The following is a 17,740-nucleotide window of genomic DNA, read 5'->3' as shown; positions in this document are numbered from 1 at the left end:
CCACAAAGTCTCATTGTTGAAGGACTGGACCAAATGCTGAAGTGTTGGGTGGGGGGGCTTTGGGGAGATAACTGGATCATGAAGCCTCTGACTCCATCAATGGATTAATTCATTGATGGAGTCCTACTTTAATGATGTTCTTTGGAGTTAGTGGACACATTTGAAAGTGGGGCTGCACTGGAGGGAGTATGTCTTTAGGGACATACCCTTGAAGGCTAAATCTTGTCCCTGGCCCCCTCTCCTTGCTCTCATTTCTCCTTGCTTTCTGACCACCATGAGGTGAGCAGCTTTCTCCGCCATGTATTTCTGCCACCACGGACTGCTTTACTACAAGCTTAAAACTAATGGAGCCAGCCAACCACAGACTGAAACCTCTTAAACTATGAATAAAGTGAATCTTTCCTCACTGAAGTTGATTTTCTCAGATATTTGTCATAGTAATGCAAAGCTGAATAAAACAATCCTCCAAGCTACTTCTTCTATGAACCCTGTAACCTTTCTATAGCTGATTCTGACTCCTTGAACTCATTATGAAATTTTATCATTCTCTGCTTTGTCTTTGCAGTTTTCTGTGTTCAATGAGTCTTTTCTCTTCCTTTTGTCATCCTTCTACCCAATCCTTATTCTCTCTTTTCACCACAATCCAAACATCTTCCACTTTATTTCCAGATTCCAACCCTGGAATCACAACAGGATTGTCCACTCCTGTTGCTCTTTACTAACTTAGTTGGTGCGTATCTTTATTTTCACACTTGGTATTCTTTATTGTAGTTATTTGTGCTCCTGTCATCAACCCTGAAAACCATATGATTATATTTTGTAGCAAAGGTCTTGACACAGGGTACAGCACATAGTATGTACCCAAACAAGTTTATTGGATGGAAGAATGGGTAAGTGCATTGATGAATGTATTGGTGGCTAGGTGGATGGTTGGAAGAATGTATGGCAGATGGATGGATGGATAGACAGATAGACAAATGTGTTTATGGATGGTACTTCTGATTTCTATCTGTCAATGTACTCAGCCACCAAGTATTAACTGAGCTCCCTCTCTTACCAGGCACATTATGCCAGAAAATATGGTAAGACCAAAAAGAAACAGAAGGCACAAAACCAAAGTGCCATCTTGGAGAATAAAGACATCCTAATATAAGTCCCAATTAGTTACTTTGAAAGTCTGCTGATACTCAGGAATTTGACCAAAATTCAGTTTTCCTCCAAAACCCTGTCTATGTAAATAGTTTTGCAAGAGCTTGAATAAGGGAAGTGGAATGCTCCTTAGATGTGCCTATCTTGACCACATCCATTTAGCTCATCTCATGCTAGCCAAGAAGCATCAAAAGGAGGAAAGAATAGGAAAGAAAAAGATTCAATTGTCTAGATAATGAAAGTTGTTTAAGCCATTAACAGAAATGTTGAGTCTTCAAATTCAGAGATTTATAGGTTTGGTTCTATTGGCATCAATCTGAGTGTATCACTCCTAATCTTAAAGCCTTTCTTTCGTGGATCCCAGAGGGACTTCTGAACAAAATCCAGACACTTAGTCTGCCAGATGAGTCCCTTGTAATCTGGATTTAAGAGTCCTCCCCAGGTTTATCCACTGCACAGCATGGTGGCCTGGCCAAGCTGCTTCCTGCTCCTTCTGGTTTGTGTCACCACATTGGCTGATTCTTCTGTGCTTAGGATGCCTCTTCTCACCAGAATGCCTTCTCCTACCCCATCCTCAACCCTTCAAGATTTCCCAGAAGCACTCCCCAGATCTTCCAGGTTGAGTCTGGGGCCATTCTCTGCATTTTTACAACTTCTCAGATTTCCTCTACTTGAGTGCACAAGTGGTACTTTAGGTGCCATTGTTTATGTGTCTACATCCTTGAATTGTAAGAATGTGGGTAAGAGGGTAGAGAAACACTGAGGTTTTTATTTCTTATCCCTAAGACTGATTGTAAGACCTGACACATAACAGACATACAGTAAATAGCTGTTGAGTCAAGAAAATATCTTTCTAGCAAATGATCAGAGCTATCTCAAATCCATCAAATAGAATAGTGATCACTATTTGCTCCTTCTAGAATAGCAGTATTTTATTTTTTCTCTTGGCTAAAGGCTTTGCAGAGAATTTGGAGAAAAAAAGACACACAAATGGAAATGGAAAATACCTGTAATCTTTCCATGCACAGACAGCCTTTGTTTTTATCTTCTTTTCTGCTTGTTTAACATTAGATAGTGGGCAATTTCTTCATGCCGTTAATGTGACAAAAACATGATTGTTAATGACCCAAATAGTCCTTTGAATGGAGACACGATACCTTTGCCTTTTCCCCAATTTTCTCACCATGTCCTTGGTGTCCTGATTCTCTCTCAGGCGTCATGGTCACACTCTTCTGCACTGTGAGGGGCCAGGGTAAACGTGTGGCCCATTAGGACAATCTTATTCCTTACAGCCTTTCTGGAACTTTGTAAGCTCCTTTTGGAGGGAAGGGAAAATAAAGCAAGAAAATGGAATGGTTTCAAGGTGCGCTGTCTTTCTGGGGTAGTCACGAACGCCGTAGTGCACTATACTATGTTTTATTGGGTGTCTGCAATGTGGCCACTGCCGTGTTTTCGTGGGCGTCCTTAACATCACATTTTTCTCAAGATGCAAAGAGTTATGATCCCCTTGGGAACCTTCTCACTCAAATCTGGGGAGAGGAGCTCTGCCTTTTCTCCCTAGCTGAGCCCAGTCTGACCACAGGGAAGGTACCTTTGAGGAGTGGTATGGGTACATTTCATCTTTGAGGATAGCACCTAGGCTAAAAGTTGGTGGCATGGATGTTGCATGAGTCAGATACTAAGAGTTATCCTTGATGCCTCTCTCTGCCTGGTCCTCACATCTGATCTAGCTAAATATCTTTCCACTCAGTCCTGTTTGTTCTCTTCCTTTTCCTCCATCTCTACTTTGGTCACCACAAAGGTCAAAGCCATCATTGTCTTTCACTTTGATTACAAGAACAATAGTACTGCCTGTAAATAGTAGCCCTTATCCATTCTAGTTTCCCTCTAATCCATTCTCTGCACAATCTGACATAAGACAAATCTATGATTATGCCACCTTTTGGTTAAAATATTTTAATGTCTTCCTGTTGTTATAAGACAAAGAAAAAATTTAACATGGCCTATAAAACTCTATACTATCTGCTTCCATTCATATTTTCAGCCTCACCAAATACCATATTTCCCTGTCTTTCTCTGCCCTAGCTTCACTGCTGTGCATCCAGTCCCTTATATATGCCACCACAGTGCCTTTGTGCATATTGTCTCTTTTGCATATTGTCTCTTACATAGTTTTAATGCTGACTCATCTTTCAGGTCAAATTTTATTTCCTTAACCTTGCCTGACCCCTATTTCACTTTCACACAGCACATCCTACTTTCCATGTAGCATTCATCATCAGTCTGTGGCTAATCATTTAACACCTGTCTTTTCTCTTAGACTGCAAACTTCATAAGGTCAGGGGATCATGTCTCTTTTCCAATCACCTAGGCAATGGCGTGTAAAGAATGCTTTAAAATATGCCAGTTGAATGAATGATAAATAGATGGAATAGCATTTTTTCAAAGTCAAATGCCATGTAGTTTATGAGTAAGCAGCTTCTTCAGGGGAGCTTGTTAAGGCAGTTTAGAATATGCTTATCTATCAGATCATTTGAACACATATCTGTGAACCTAGCAGGACAGAAATGTTCTATTTAATGCCTGCACAGGATCAAAGATCTTGAGAAGGAGTCCAGGCATGTGGCATAGAGGGCCTGGGTAGTGAGTATGCAGAGCCTGCCTTGTACGGATCCTTCCACAGATGGGGGCTGCATGTGACGAGAATGGCTCTGTATGAGGACACCATCAAGGTGATGCTGATGGTGGCATCTGTGCATTTGTTTGGCACCTCTTTAATTCTCCTCTAAAAATTTGTCTTTCTTTCTTCCTCTGTCTAGATTTATGGTCAATGTGACGTGGAATGGCAAAGACTTGTCCTTTACTGAGGAAGGCTATCAGGTGCACCCTAGGCTGGTGGTGATCGTGCTGAACAAAGATCGAGAGTGGGAAAAGGTGAGCATCCTTTTCGTGCAGAATGTGGAAAGGGCAGAAAGCATGGGGAGAAAAGGCCAGCTTACACCTTTTCCCAGAGCGGACCCTGCAGAGCTGCTCCAGGCTCCATCTGAAAATCAAGGGCAGGGTTTTCTTAGAACAGCAATACTAACTATCATAAGGTGCAACTGGGATTCTTTACCTGGGTGAACTTGTAATAGTGTTCTGTATGCTATGTTGGCTCTCAAATGCCAGTAGGAATGATCCTGGAGATTTAGGATGATTTAAAGACAGTCAAATTTGGTTTGCACCATTATAGTAGCAAGTATTGACTATATAACAGTTTGCCTAAATCTCCTAAATGTGTACCATTTTCCTCATTTAACTTATTGGCCAAAGACCCTGTATTTTCATTTAAATTAGTCTTATAAGTAATCTTTTTCAAGACTTAAGTGTATCACTTCTATACTTCATATGTTGGAGTGAGAGGTTGTAAAGCACATGTCCAAGTACATACATATTAATTTTGAAAAATGTCAGAAATTAGTGTGCAAAGAAAAAAATCATCCCAGGTCCTGAGTCAGAGGAGAAACTTATGAGGAATTTGCAGATGGTCTCATACATTTAATGACAATATCTGTCCCAGGTGTACTCTACATCCTTCCATAAATCAACTCTCAAATTATTAGCCACAGTATCACATAAAGAATACAACAAATCAACCAAGAAGGTAGCTTATATTGTTATCTTGTCTTCTTTGACAAGCAATGGCTGACTTCTAAACTATTTTAGCATCCTGAGATTTACCTTTACTTTGCACATCAAATGGAGACCTGGGAGATCCCAGAGGAGAGGAAAATATAGGATGTAGTGTTGGAGACATAATATAGTTAACTAGAATCAGGAGAAAGTAATATTCAAACAGATGCATTGACCTTAGGGAGACAATGACAGATATCTGTAAAGGAACAGTGAAGAAGATGCATAAGAAAACTGCACACTACATCCAACAGCTATTAAGTACATATTCTTCCAAGAGTACATAGAAAACCCTCAAAGTAGACTATGATTTGGAAGAAAAAACAAGTCTCGATATAATTAGGATTGGAATTTTGCATAATGTTCTCTTTGACCACAGCAGCCTTAAATAAAAATCACTAACAAAAATATATCTAGAAAATCCTCAAATGTTTGGAAACTGTTACATATTTCTAAATAAGCTGTAGGGCAAAATAGAAACAAGAAAGATGTTTGAAAATACTCTGAATAGAATGATAATGAAAACACATGATATTACAACAAAATTTGAAGAACAAAGTTGAAAATGTGCTAAGAGGGAAATTTGTACCTTTAAATACTTATAATGAAAAAAAGAAAACATAAAGTCAATAATTTAAGCTTCTAAATTAAGAAGCTAAATAAGGAAGAGAAACATAAATCTAAATGAAGTAGAAGATAAAAATAATAAATATGAGCAAAAATTGACAAAATTGAATGGAAGCTATAGAAAAAAATAGTGAAAGGCCAGTTCTTTGAAAAGATTAATAAAATTCATAATATTAAGGAACAATGAAAAGAGAAAACAAAAAAACCAATATTAAAACAAGAAATTACAGATCCTATGTGATAAAAGAATACTAGAAAAAATTTATGCTAACAAATTTGACAATGTGGGAAAAATAGACAAATACCTTAAAGAAACATAAAACTATTTATTTCACTTAAAACTACAGCACACGTGTAAATATCGAAGTTTCACTAGTGTGAGAAACTGATAGTGTAAACAAGAGTTAAAATGATTAAAATGAATAATTGATAATTTGAAATAGGAAAAAAGGTTCAAAGACAAAGGAGTGAAGGGAGGGGAAGGGGAAAGGAAAAGAGGGAAAGGAAAAACTATGAGAAAAGAAAAAAAATGGAAATGAAATCTATGTAAATAGGGAAGGGTGGAGGGGGTGAAGGGTGCACAGGTAATGGGGAAAAAAATAAGAACCAAGATATATCATGTACAGGTACAAACACCCAATGATAAATGTAAATGAATTGTATACCTAAAGTGTACCAATAAAATGTACCAATAAAATTTAAAAAAAAGAAATGTAAAACTGATATGAGAAGAAATTAACCATCAGAATAGCTTCATATTTGCTAAGATATTGAACATGTAACAAAAACCTCATTTACAAAAAGAAAAAAGAGAAACTTCTGGTCCAGATGGCTTCACTGTGAATTCTATCAAACACCTAACAAAGAAGTAATGCCAATATACACAAAGTTTTCCAGTATGTTTCTAGTCAGAATCCAACAATATATTTTAAAAGGTATAATACATCATGGCTAAGTGGGTTTTATTTTAGGAATACAATATTGGTTTAGCATTAAAAATAAATCAATGTAGTTTACTATATGAACAGAAAAAAAGGAGAAAATTATAGGATTATCTCAATAGATACAGAAAACACATTTAAGGAAGCCCAATATCCCTTCATGATAAAGAAGCATATTCTTCAATCTGATAAAAGGTGCCTATGGAAAGCCTATAGATAATATCTCATTTAATGAAGTAATTAAGATAGCTCCACAAATGTGCATTTAAATAATTTTTGATGAATTATTATGAGAACAGGCTAAAGAAAAGCCTTTTTAATAAATAGTATTAAGTCCACTAAATAGTCACATAGAAAACTAATAACCCTTGTCCAATTTCTCAACCTATATACAGAAAATTACTTGAAATACTTATAGGCTTAAATGTAAAAATGAAAATTATGAAGTTTCTAGAAGACAGCGTAGGAAGATATTTTGTTGTTTGAGGGGATCACAGATTTCTTAAGCAGAATGCAAAAAGTATCAGACAAACAGTAAAGATAATAAACTGTACTCTATCAAAACTAAAAACTTTTGCCATGTAAAAAATATTTTAAAAGTGGAAAAAGCAAGGTACAAATTGAAAGAAAATGTTAATACATATATGTTACAAAGTATCCATATCTCAAATATGTGAAAAAAAACCTGCCTACAAATCAATAACAAAAGGAGAAACAGCACAACTAAAGTGGGAAATTTACTTATAAACTTTACAGAAGATATTATTTAAATAGGCAAAAATATATGCTTAACATCATTGATAATCAGTAACATGCAAACTAAAGCTGCAGTGAAGATGCTCTTTCATACCTGTGAAGTGGTTATAAATAAAAATAATGATAATACCAAGTTGTAGCAAGAGTGTGGAGCAACTGAGTCTTCTGCATATAGTCTTGGTAGGAAGGTAAAATTACACCCATCACGGAAAATTGTGTTGTAGTTTATTTTTTCTTTTTATAAAGTGAAACATGCACACATCTTATGATCAAGCAATTCCATTCTTGGTTATTTATACCAAAGAAATATAAATATACATCCAACATGTTACACTTGTACAAAAAATCAGCAACAGCTCAAGTATCTATTCATGAGGAAATGAGTAAATAATTTAGGGTATATTCATCAAATGGAAGTCTACTCAGTAATAAGAAGTGAACTATTCATAGGTCTGACAACACGGATGAATTTCAAATCCCATTACGTTGAACAAAATAAGACAGACCCAAAAGATTATATTGTAGGATTCCATTTATATGAAGTTCGAGAAGAGGCAAAAGTTGTCTATGGGGTTAGAAACCAGAATAATGGCTGGTTGTGTAGGGGAGAGTGATGGAGAGAAAAGGGGCCCAGAGAGATTTTTAGAGTGCTGGTGATTATTTTTTATCTTGAACGTTTCTCAAAATGCATCCTGCTATGCTACAAGATTTGTTCATTTTATTGCATGCCATTGTATTTAATTAAAACGCAATTTAAGTCATACAAACAGGGATACCTGGAACACTTAACTAACAAATTTTTTGCTGGGGATTCACATTTTAACTCCCAGACACAAGTACTAATTATGACAATGGCAGTTATTGTTTATTGATCACTTAATCCATTTTTAAAAGTGATATATCAAAGCAATGGCTAAAAACATTGTTTATTCATTCAAAAAGTTTTATTCAGCCCCTACTGTATACCTGGGACTGTTCTTGTTGCTTGGAAACTTATTAGTGAACAAGAGAATAATTTCTTACCCAAGGAACTTAGACTGTGTTGTGTGTGTGGAGGGGAATGGGATTCTAAGTGCTTCTGAAATGCTTGAGGGAAGTACTAGCTTCCAGTTAACTGTTCCCGGGTTTCACTCCTCTCTTTCCTCTGATATCCTCATAGTCCACCTTACTAAGAGGCTCATGATTCCATGAATGTTCAGGGTTCCTTAACCCTGAGACTTGCATCTGAGACATGGAATGTGCTATTCTTCTTTAGCCTGTAATGATTTTCTATATTTCTGTCTTCCTTTATCTATCTATCTATCTATCTATCTAGTCTTGATTTTTCTTTCCATTTGCATGGAAAATCCAAAATATGAAAAATCTTTTACTGATCATTAATATGAGGTAGAGAATTTAGGTCTCTCTGCCTTATGTTGTTGAGTTTGGGCATTATTCTTCAACACAATCTGAGGATCACTTTTGGAATAAAAGTGAATAAAATAATCCTTGATTGGAATTAACCAGTCCTGGGTCTGCCTTAACTCACACCTGTGAATTTTCTATGCAGCCTTCAGATCTGGCTCATCTTCTAGGGAGTGAGTTTCCAGGAGGCTGCTGCAGTGCTGTGACAGTACTGAATAAAAGAAATCTGGCCTTGATATACTCATTTCTGGATGCCGCAAAATGCCTTTTAATATTTTGTGTACCCTCCTTCACATTGCTAGTGAAATACAGCAATCTCCCAAAAAATGCACTTGAGAAGTTGCTGCCAATTTGAGCTTGGAATTTACAAATACTTCCTGTAGTGGGTCTATTCTCTTGGCATGCAGGGGAGCCAGGGCTTCAGAAATAACTCCCTGTGCTTCTGTCTCTAAGAAAGAGGAAGCCAGTGGAGCAAGTAGATACCATCCATGTCATCCTTAAAGCTGCCACAGAGCTGTATCTTGGCTCGGCAGACCAGCAGAGGGAGGCCACTGAGGACAGAGAGCTGCTTTCTTTATATTTCTGAGGTCACCCAGTGGTATCACTAGGAGAAGCAGCATGAAATGATGGGGTCGTGGAAAATGCAACAAACCCTCCGAGGAGCATTTGCTTTTTTGCAGGGCCTTTTTTAATAGCTACTATGGGCTATATAGATACTGCGTACCATGCTCCTTATGTGTTTCAGACACAGAACTTGGAGCTGAGTAGCTCTTTCTTGCAAAGGGGGATTACCATGGCTTCTGTCTCCCTTCTTTTCCAGTGATTTCACTCACTTTGGAGGTTGGTGGTTCCTAGAGATGATTGAAAATAACCCTGGGTGCAGGTGTTAACAGTTGGTCCAGTGCAACCAACACCCCCGGGTGCCAGTGGCTGGGTTGAAACAAGGATGAGTAGGAAGCCATCCTTCCTCAAGTAGCTCATCACTGAGCCAACCCTGGGACAGCAGGACACGACAATCCATGTTCTGCTAGATATAAGATCGACCACAGGACACAAAGGCGAGAGGGGGTAGGTTGGCCTGGTCACTTGGGACAGGTCTTCAATATGGAGGAGGACATTGGAATTAGGCCTCATTTGAAAAATTGTATATGTTTTCCGGGATGAACCACTATCTTTTAAACTATCCCCTCCAATGCTTTGCATACAATTCTATTTACTATTTTAGGATTAAAATAATCTTAAGATGAAGACATATACATGTGTGGCAGTGCACCTATATACACATACAGACTAGCTTTTAAATCAATTTTTAAAAATTAATAAATAAAATTGTGGGTATTTATGATGTGCAACATGAATTTTTAGATATATTTGTACATTGCAGAAAGGCTAAATCAAGCTAATTAACATATTCCTGGCTAGCTATAAAATGGATATATACTGAGAGACAGATCTATTTAAAGAAAGATGTTTAAAGCTGTTTGAAGTTTTGCCTTCAAATATAAATAGGACAAAATGGATGTTAAAGTAAAAAAAATATTTTTGTCCCTAGAGAACTAATGAAAGATGGCAATGAAGTCCCAGCAGGCAGAGGGAGATATGTCTTCCTAAAGGAACTTTCCATTCTCCTGGCTTGACAGCTCTGCTTCTCTTTTCATTTGCACCACTCCGTTTGCATTCTCCTTACTGCTTTTGGTTTCCATTGACTTTTGCACAGAGCTGCTGCCAGATCCCTCACTCCAGCCCAGTTGTGTGTCTTCCTGGCCTCCAGACTTGCTTGTAAGACACCTCCATGTGTGTAGGTCACAGACTTACTCAGTCTTATCTTGTCCAAAGGCAAAGTCATCATCTTTCTCCCCCTACATGCCCATTCTTCTGTGCTCCTGCACAGGGGGCCTCATTCTTATCCTCGGTGTCCCCTAAGCCTTTATGTTTGGTTGTCATCTGCTCATGCTTCACTCCACAATGTTCCTGTCCCTTTGAACATTCCTCCCTCTTTGCTAAGGATGCCTATTTTTCCCATGGGTTCCCAGGGTGGAGATTTTGTATGTCATTTCTGCAGACCTGCACTCCAACTCCAAGAGTATCAACAGTTTGCTTTGTAATTATTTGTGTGCATATTCATCTTTACTTAGACAGGGAGCCCCGTAAGGGAAAGGCCTGCTCCTTTGATCTATGTTGCTTCATCTCTACCTCAAAGGCTTTGTCCTGGTGGACAGAATGGACCTTTCTGAAATCTCAGTAATGATGACTTCACTCACCATTTATTAAATGCTACCCTGAGCCAAGGACTATGCTGAGAACAGTACATTCATGATTTCATTTAGTCATTTCAAAAACCAACCAACCTAAAGTATTCCTGCCTCAGACACTATAATTCAAGTCCAGAGAGGTCTGTGTCCTGCTTAAGATCCTCCAGTTCATAGATGATAGGAACAAGATGTGAACGTAGCTTTGCCTGACTCCAAAGGCTGTGCTCCTCTCTACACCAGGCTGAATAACTGGAAGGGGGCATTTTGTTGGGGGCAGTTAAGGGACTTTCTCCTCCCACCCTTAGAATAGCATCTGTCTCTTTTTTCTTATTGGATTCCACTTGAACCCAGTTAATTGGAACATGGGGTGTAAGTATGTATCATATCTCATAGGCCTTGTGTTTCCGGTCTGTAGGAATTCCATCTTCCAATTTAGCTCATTAAGGAATGGGATGCATCCTGTCTTTTGTGTTCTCTGCCTAATGAATTAAGTGCCCGTTTGCCTGTGTCATGTCAATGTGTTATTGTCTCTAGTGAGGCATGGAAATGTGCAGGGTGCAATTATTTTTTAAATCTTTAATTGATGCACAATAATTGTACATAGGTATGCGCTACAGTGTGATATTTCAATACATATAGGTAACTTGTAATGATAAGATCAGATAATTAGCATATCCATCACCTACAACTTTTATCATTTCTTTGTGTTCAAAACATTCAAAATCCAGTTTAGTAGCCATTTTGAAATGTATAGTGCCTTGTTGTCAATCACAGTTATTCCGTTCTACTGTGCTGTACAACTTTAAAAGCTATTTCTCTTATCTAAGTGCCCACCCACACCAATTAACCATACTCTCTGCACTCTCCTACCTTCCCAGGATCTGGTAACACGATGTGATTTCAAAGTATAGAATTCTGAAGCTCCTTTATTTTCACCCCTACCATTTCTTTCACACCACCACCATGTTTAACCGAGAGTGCCCCAGTGAGTCAGAAGGATGCATGAGGGAGGATGTGCAGATGTGTAGTGTATGTTTGCTTGTGTGTGTCAATACTGTATGTGAGTATGAGTATGAGGTCAGCAGTCTGCAAATAGGCTCGCCCTGCCAGCGGACTGAAGTATTTGTGCAGACAGTATACTTGGCTTCTGCTCACACAGATTCCAATGAAGACTGTTTTAAAGAAATCAGGGAGGAAAATTGTATTTGTGAGGACACCAGTAAATGACAATTGATAGAATGATGATGCAGATTGCTAAAACTGGAGCACATTGTTTACACAACCTACAAACAGAAACCTATCACAGCTTACTAAGAATGACAACGGCATCCTGCTGATGGAGCACTGAGAACATTTCATGTGTTTGATTGTAGGCTTTCCTTTTTTCTTTTATCTTTCTGTCTCTGGTGTTCAAGAGCCGAGACTTGATACATATTCATACTATGGATCAGACAATGAATGAATGGAATGACTGCTCCCACCTCCAGCAACTTCCCCAAATCAGGAACATGATTCAATGTAATCGTTTTACAAGTATGGTTCCCTGGGTTACCTGCATCAGAATCACCTTAGTCATACCTTAAATCGATGGAAGAATCATTTCTGAATCTAAACCGTATTTTTCACAAGCTCCACAAGGGACTCAGATGCTTGTTAAACATGTAGAACTCTTGCTTTCAGGCAGAGACTTACTCTTTATTACTTTAAAATGGTCTCCGCGAGGTCACACTTTTTTCAAGGGTCCTCTCGTCTCAGTCTTTGCATCTCAGTTTTCCTTCACATTACACTGCTTAGCCACAATGCTTCAGACAAATAGCAGTGGGAAGGGAAAGAAACTGGAGTCTCGTTGCACCTTGAGTAATCTCTGGTAAATGAGACAGTTATTAACAAGGTTAAATTGTATTATATATGGATATGGTTCAGTACCTGTCATCTGATTTGTCCTCAATAAATATTAGGCCATTAAGTGATGTTTCCTCTTATAAATACAGATCATTGAATTTGGGTTGCATAGCCTTTATTTACTTACACATTTATTCCATGAAAGACAATTTCATGAGCACCAGCTATATGCAGTCATTGCTGAGGGCTGTAGAACAGATAATGCATCTAGTCATTAAGAGAGTTAGAGTCTAACAGGACACAAGGAGCTCATAACCCCAGGATGTCTTGAGGTATCATAAGAGGACTCCCAAGAGATGTGTTAGATGTATGAAGGACGATCGAGGGCATCCATATCATCCAGATCATCCAAACAGGCTTTCTGGGAATGAACTAGATGTGAACTTGTGAACCTTTCAGGAAGGCCCTCCCATGCAGCAGGTACCCTACAAGCCAATGTCCTGGCTAAGGGTGCTTAAAGCCAGTTGGAGAACAGTTCAGTGTGCTTGAAACAGATTATGTGGTGGGGAAAGGATTTGGAGAAGGCCCCTGATGTGACACCCACCCTTCCATGAGCTTCCCCTGGAATTGTGAATGGATCTGTGATTGTAGTGTGTGATCACTCCCAAGGTTATGTTATGTTACATGACAGGCGGGATTTTTTTTTCTATTGATGTTGAGTTACTCAGAAGGGAGATGATTTACCAATCATGCAAGCCTTTTTTCCAGTCCTAGGGATGTGAACCCAGGGTTGTCACACTGAGGTACATCCCCAGCCCATTTTTTAAAAATTTGAAACAAGTTCTCCTAAGTCACAAAGCTGCCCAGGTTGGACTTGAACTGGTAATCCTCCTGCCTCAGCCTCTCAGAGTGCTGAGATTACAGGTGTGTGCCACCACACCAGGCTCACACAAACCTTTTAAAGCAGCAGGTTTTCTGCATCTGGAACCAGAGGGGAAGTTTAAAACTCTTGAAGGGTTTGCCTGACTTTTAGATAGAATAGAGGGGGCTCCATCACAAACAGTACAGGGGCCTCCAGGGCCTGGGGCCAGTCCACAGTGACAACCAGCAAGGAGCAAGGACCTCACTCCTGCAAACTTGGCCAATGACCTGAATGAGTTTGGGAGTAGATTCTTCCCACATCTCCAGATAAGAGCCCTGCCTTTGTGATCTCCTGAACAGAGAACTGAGTTGAGCACCCCAAACCTACAGAACTGTGAAACCAGAAATAGATGTTGATTCAAGTGACCAAGTTCAAAGTACTTTGCTGCACAGCAATATAAAACTAATACAAAAATTCAAAGGGAAGTTAAGGGAATGAAGGATTACACTTGCTAGAATTTGAATTGTAGACTATGAGATGATTATTTTTAATTTTTATTTTTATTACTATATGTTTGCAGTATATAATGGTTACATTCATCGTGGGGAGTTGGTACATGTACATAACACATCTTAATTCTTTTTTCATCCCCTTCTCAGTGATCTTCAGGGCACTGTTGAAGAGCTGGAAGTGAGAGAACATAAAACCAGTAGCAATCACTAACATTTGCTTAGCTCTTACAGTGTGCCTTGCAACATGCTGAGTAGTCACCTAATTCTCACAGCAGCATGGTGATACAGTGATTTCACTTTGGGAGAAATCCAATAACTAGCTCAGGGTCTCAGAGCTAGTAAGTTGCAAAGCCAGGACATTGAACCCAATAGCCTAAACTCTGAAACATAAACTATACTTCTTCTTTAAAAAGAAAATGGTAGCTAGGCATGGTGGTGCATTCCTGTAATCCCAGCACTCTGGGAGACTGAGGAGGGAGGATCACAAGTTTGAGCCCAGCCCAGACAACTTCCAGATGGATCAAGACCATGTCTCAAAATAGAAAGTAAAACGGACTGGGTATGTGCCTCAGTGCAATGGCCCTAAATGGTGATTGCCATGAATCTTTGGGACATTTTCTAAGGGGCTCTTTAAAGATAGTGAAGGTATGAGGAAGAAGTGGTGAGCTGAAAAATGTATGACAGGCAGGAATTGAGCAGTCAGATTTCTTTTTCTTTTCTAAATTTTTAGGTATGGTACTGTGACTATGTTTTTCCAGAACTGCTAGTTCCAGAAGAAATTTGTCATGCTTTAGGTGATATTGTTCACCTCTCTTCCTTCCTTCCCTCCCTCATCCCCTTGCTCTCTCCTTTCTTTTCTTCTCTCAAATCCATATTTAAAGCTGAGTGCCCTTTTTAAAATGAGCTTGGCAATATCATCAACCTTAGCAGAGTCTGTGCGGAATTTAATTTGTTTCCTTATATAATGATCATTAAGTTTCTCAGATGATGTGAGCCATACAGAGGGAAAGTTAAGCCATTATAAAAGATTTAAAATTACCATCTGACTTCCCGAGAGTCACGCAGAGCGACTATTTTAAATATCCACACAGTACAATATGTTAGGTCACAGTGAGGAAAATATAGTAGGTCCCTAAAAAATTAGCACATGCAGCTGAAGTAAGTGGCGTCATCTCTTCACTGCGTGTTTCTGTTTTGCTCTGCTTCTTCATTTTTCTTTTTATTTCTTTTCTTTTTCTTTTTGCAGTTGTAAGATCAGACCAACTCCAGGAAGAATAGAAGTTGAACTAGTTCTCTTCTAGATTTGAGAGATTAAGACAAAAGCATGCAACTCATAGAAAATACATCCCCATGGGAATATGCATTGATAGGATGTTAATGCAAAGATGGATGATGATGATGGTGATGGGAATGTTGTTATTTGAGGTGACAATCCTGATGGTAGCAGCTGCTACGGGTTGAGCTCCTGTAATGTGCAGTCACCATGCAGGGTGTTTTTAATGCATTATCCCATTTCAGGCTCACAATGGTCTCTGCATTTTCCCACACCCAAAAGGGAGAGCATAATAAAAGTATGTAATAATCAAGGGAATGTACCAAGTGCTCGGAACACTGACTGGCACATGGAAGGCTGGCAATAAATGTTAGCTTCAATGATAGTTAGTTCTGTCTTCGTGAGAAAGTGGAAGCCACCTAAGTTGAATGACTGGTATAAGATCACATAGAATTAAAGGTAGAATTGGAGCCCAAGCAGTATTACCATAGCCAGCCAGCCAAGATAATGTAGACATCATCCATCTCCACCCACCACAGAAAACCAGCTTGATTAGGAAGCTGTCTGAAGGGTTGGGGCATGATTAAGCTGACAGGCAGCATAAATGTAAGACAAAGGATGCACCCTTGCTGGTTTGCCATTGCCATCAATTATGAAAATGAACGAATAGATTATTTAAATGATCTCAGATGAGCAAATTATTCAAAGAGCCTCTCGGTCAGAAGTATTTCTAGAAACTCCTGAATAGACAGATGAAAACCATTTAGATTTTCTGACAGGGTCAATGACTCATCTGTACTATAGAGGAATCCAGAGAGGATCTGAACATTTCTGATGGAAGCAGGGAGGGAGAGTCAGCTTCCTGACATTGTTACAAACACCTGAGAGAATCAGCTTGCAAAGAGCCAGGTTGATACTGGCTCGCAAGCTTTGGAGTTTAGGATTGATGGCCCCTTTTGTTTGGGGCTTATCATGTGGCAGCATATCATGGTGGGAGCACATAGCAAACCAAAACCTAATCCCCTCATGGCCAAGGAATGGAGGAAAGAAAGAGGAAGGGGCTAAAGTCCCACTATTTCCTTCAAAGGTGTCACTGGGTCTCACCGCCTAAAGGTTCCACCACTCCCAATAGGGCCAAGTCTTCAACACAAGGGACTTGAGGGATATTCTAATCTAAATTATAGAAGGAAGGGAATGAAATAGAGAGGATGAGCTGGAGGGAGGAAGAGAGGGAGAGGGAGAAGAAAAAAATACAGACACTGAGCCCTCAGGCAGACTTTTTTCTACATTCCTGGGAATGCCAAGTTCTTTCAGAGCCCAGAGTGCCCCAGGGGTCTGTAGGTAGGTAAGAGGTTGAAGAGGCAGAATCTGGCTTCAACCAGAGGTAGTAAAGCTTTTTCTGACTGTTGTTTGGGGTTCCAAGTGGGCTTTCACTGGGGAAAAATAAAATACTTCTGAAAGAGAGCAAGTAAAGTAACACGATTGACAGTAATCGTCCAACTATAATGCAAATAAACAGTAAGAATGAGTCTTAGTTACTTTTCTCGATGCTGAGACAAAATACCTGACACTCAAGGTTAAGGGAGGAAACATTTATTTATCTCACAGTTTGTAGAGGTTTTAGTCCCTAATCTGCTGGCTCCAAGGCAGAGTGGCATGTGGTAGAGGGGCAACAGTTAATGGTGGACAGAAGGTAGCAAAAGCAACAAGGGAATTTAACAGCATCTTTCTGTACCTTTTATTTTATCCAGACTACTTAGGGAGGGTAGTACTCACACCCTTAATCCTAGTGCCCTTGAGTCTAGCATTGCACCATGAATCAATTCTAGCCACTTTTGAAAAAGCCCCACCTATGACTGCATGAGGCTTTGGCGGGACATCTAAACACATAACAGCCATAACAGTGTTGAACATCTATTCCTTACTGAACCTGACAATAGGTTTTCATGTTTATTATTCCACATTAGCTGCATAATAACCTTGTGAAATAGATAGTATTCTCTGATTTTATATTTGAATAGTGTGAATTTGGGTATATTTAGTGACATTTTTATCAGTTGCTAAGAGATTCAAATTTAGGTTTTATGGGCCTCCAAGTCTGGTGCTCTTTCCATTACTTGGAAAGTAATGGAAAGTTGGCACAGTTTCCAGGATGAATGACAGAAGTTTTCTTATAGTACTTTTTTGTTATTTTGCTTTCATTCTTTTATTGGTGCATTTTAGGTATACAATACATTTACATTTATCATTGGGTGTTTGTACCTATACATAATGTATCTTGGTTCTTACTTTTTCCGCATTACCTGTGCGCACTTCACCCCCTCCATCCTTCCCTATTTACATAGAATTTGTTTCCACTTTTTTCTCTTCCCATAATTTTTCCTTTCCCTTCTTTCCTTTCCCCTTCCCCTCCCACTTCCCCTACCCCTTTGGGCCTTTTCTTCCTATTT

General features: G+C 39.0%; 1 protein-coding gene across 2 annotated transcripts in view; it reads left to right on the top strand.

Annotated features, from left to right (window-relative positions):
- The window catches only part of Grin2a (glutamate ionotropic receptor NMDA type subunit 2A), a 379,678-nt gene that overhangs the window by 255,859 nt on the left and 106,079 nt on the right, over window positions 1–17,740 (top strand). For both annotated transcript variants that reach the window (XM_004864874.4, XM_087202850.1), the window contains one exon: window positions 3,969–4,083. In XM_004864874.4, the coding sequence (XP_004864931.1) occupies window positions 3,969–4,083 (115 nt within the window). The remainder of the gene's footprint in view (window positions 1–3,968; window positions 4,084–17,740) is intronic.

This window comes from Heterocephalus glaber, unplaced genomic scaffold, assembly GCF_053883595.1.
Source record: "Heterocephalus glaber isolate CG9 unplaced genomic scaffold, H.glaber_assembly_v1.0 deba00001781, whole genome shotgun sequence".
NCBI lineage: Eukaryota > Metazoa > Chordata > Mammalia > Rodentia > Bathyergidae > Heterocephalus > Heterocephalus glaber.
This window is presented reverse-complemented; position numbering and strand designations above follow the sequence as displayed.